Raw genomic sequence first — 945 nt, forward strand, 5'->3', positions numbered from 1 at the left:
GGGATGGGGGAAGCTCAACACCCCCGGGGGGGTCAGGCCAAGAGACACCACATTGGTGGTAAATTGTGATTTATTGGGGTTTTTATCCTCTCCTGATTGAAGGGAGCAGGGGGGTTGTGACCAGCAAAGCTCGTGCTCCTTGTCCTGGTGTCCTTTGGAGGAGCCCACCCTCAACCTACCATGACCCAGACGTGGAAGGAGATGCTGAGTGCCAGGTAAGCTGCTGACAGCAGGATGGTCCCTTTGAACTTGTGGAAAAGAAGGTTGACCAAACCAGCCTGGAAAACGAAGGTGTTGAAGAACATGAGGAAGATGATGATGACGTTGAAGAGAATAGCAATGTCCTGGATGCTGCAGGAGAGGAGAAAGAGAGATATGGTGAGACCCCAACCCCTCACTGTGCTCCCCCATCCCAGGCAGCCAGGACTCACATGAAGAGGACGAGCTGGACAGCGGGGGCCATGCGCAGCAGCTCTGAGAAGGAGTTGACAAAAAGGTCATAGAAAAGCAGGAGGAACTGCAGGAACAGCACCAGGCTGTAGTTACTGGTCTGGAGCATCTTCCTTCTCCAAAGGTTGGAGTTCTCAGCCCCGGCATCCCCAGCAGCAGCACAACCAGCTCATGGTTTGAAGCTTGAAGGAACCTCAACGTCGTTTCTCCCACCTGCCAGGACCTGGGGGAGGGTGGGACAGAGCTCAAAGGAAGGTCAGAGCAGCAGCAGCTCCTGGGAGGCTGCGGGCTGAGCTCTCACGATGAAGTTCTCCCCTCAGGCAGGGGGGGTCAGGTTGGGTTTCTCCCTCCCAGCCTCCAAACTGCCCCGATCTCGGGAAGAAACTCGGGGATGAGGGAAACGTGCGAGTCCCGGGAGCCGCGGCCGGGCCGGTTGTTCCCAGCTCTCCCGGGGACAGGTCTGGGCAGGCGGGTTCCTTCGCCCCTCCCCCGGGA

General features: G+C 57.9%; 1 protein-coding gene across 1 annotated transcript in view; it reads right to left on the reverse strand.

The window, feature by feature from the left end:
* The window catches only part of TMEM138 (transmembrane protein 138), a gene marked incomplete at its 3' end in the record, with an annotated part of 1,297 nt that extends 697 nt beyond the window's left edge, over positions 1-600 (reverse strand). The window contains exons 1-2 of the mRNA XM_010170528.1: positions 432-600; positions 180-351 (exon numbers count right to left, since the gene is read on the reverse strand). Coding sequence (XP_010168830.1) covers positions 180-351; positions 432-559 — 300 coding nt within the window. The remainder of the gene's footprint in view (positions 1-179; positions 352-431) is intronic.
* Between the last annotated feature and the right edge of the window lie 345 nt (positions 601-945).

The sequence above is a fragment of the Antrostomus carolinensis genome, unplaced genomic scaffold (assembly GCF_000700745.2).
Source record: "Antrostomus carolinensis isolate BGI_N321 unplaced genomic scaffold, ASM70074v2 scaffold39926, whole genome shotgun sequence".
NCBI classification, from domain to species: Eukaryota; Metazoa; Chordata; class Aves; order Caprimulgiformes; family Caprimulgidae; genus Antrostomus; species Antrostomus carolinensis.